General features: G+C 32.7%; 1 protein-coding gene across 1 annotated transcript in view; it reads left to right on the top strand.

Annotated features, from left to right (window-relative positions):
* The window catches only part of LOC119593598 (myb-binding protein 1A-like protein), a gene marked incomplete in the record, with an annotated part of 20491 nt that overhangs the window by 5517 nt on the left and 14506 nt on the right, over positions 1 to 468 (top strand). The window contains 1 exon segment of the mRNA XM_037942552.1: positions 129 to 298. Within this exon segment, the coding sequence (XP_037798480.1) occupies positions 129 to 298 (170 nt within the window).

Below are 468 nucleotides of genomic sequence, written 5' to 3' on the forward strand. Positions count from 1 at the left end.
GAGTAAAATAATTTTTCTTGTTAACCAATTTTGGCAGTTCTACACCAATTTATATTAGTAATGGATAAATCAGTCCTGTTCTGAAAATCATTTTCACTGTATTCTATAAAAAAAAATTTGTGTTCCAGATTCTTATACCCAAATTAAAGAGAAAGTCTGAGGTAACAACAGTTTTAGGAGAAAAGGTGATCACATTCCTGCTCAGAAATGCCAATTCCAACAAAGTTTTGAAGGCGGCACTCCCAGACTTAAGCAGAGTACTTGAACAGTTGGTTCAGAATCATGAGGACGAGGAAGAGTAAGTAGTCCTTCAGTTATGTTTGTTTTATTCCATTTTTTCTTTGGAAACTGATAAAGTCAATTGTAGCAGTTGTTTAGAAAATTTATATGCTCCTTTATGAATTGTGGTGTATATCAGAGAATATTGTTAGATATACTTAATTCTTCAAGACTGCTACACCTTCTAAC

The sequence above is a fragment of the Penaeus monodon genome, chromosome 32, assembly GCF_015228065.2.
Source record: "Penaeus monodon isolate SGIC_2016 chromosome 32, NSTDA_Pmon_1, whole genome shotgun sequence".
Taxonomy (NCBI): domain Eukaryota; kingdom Metazoa; phylum Arthropoda; class Malacostraca; order Decapoda; family Penaeidae; genus Penaeus; species Penaeus monodon.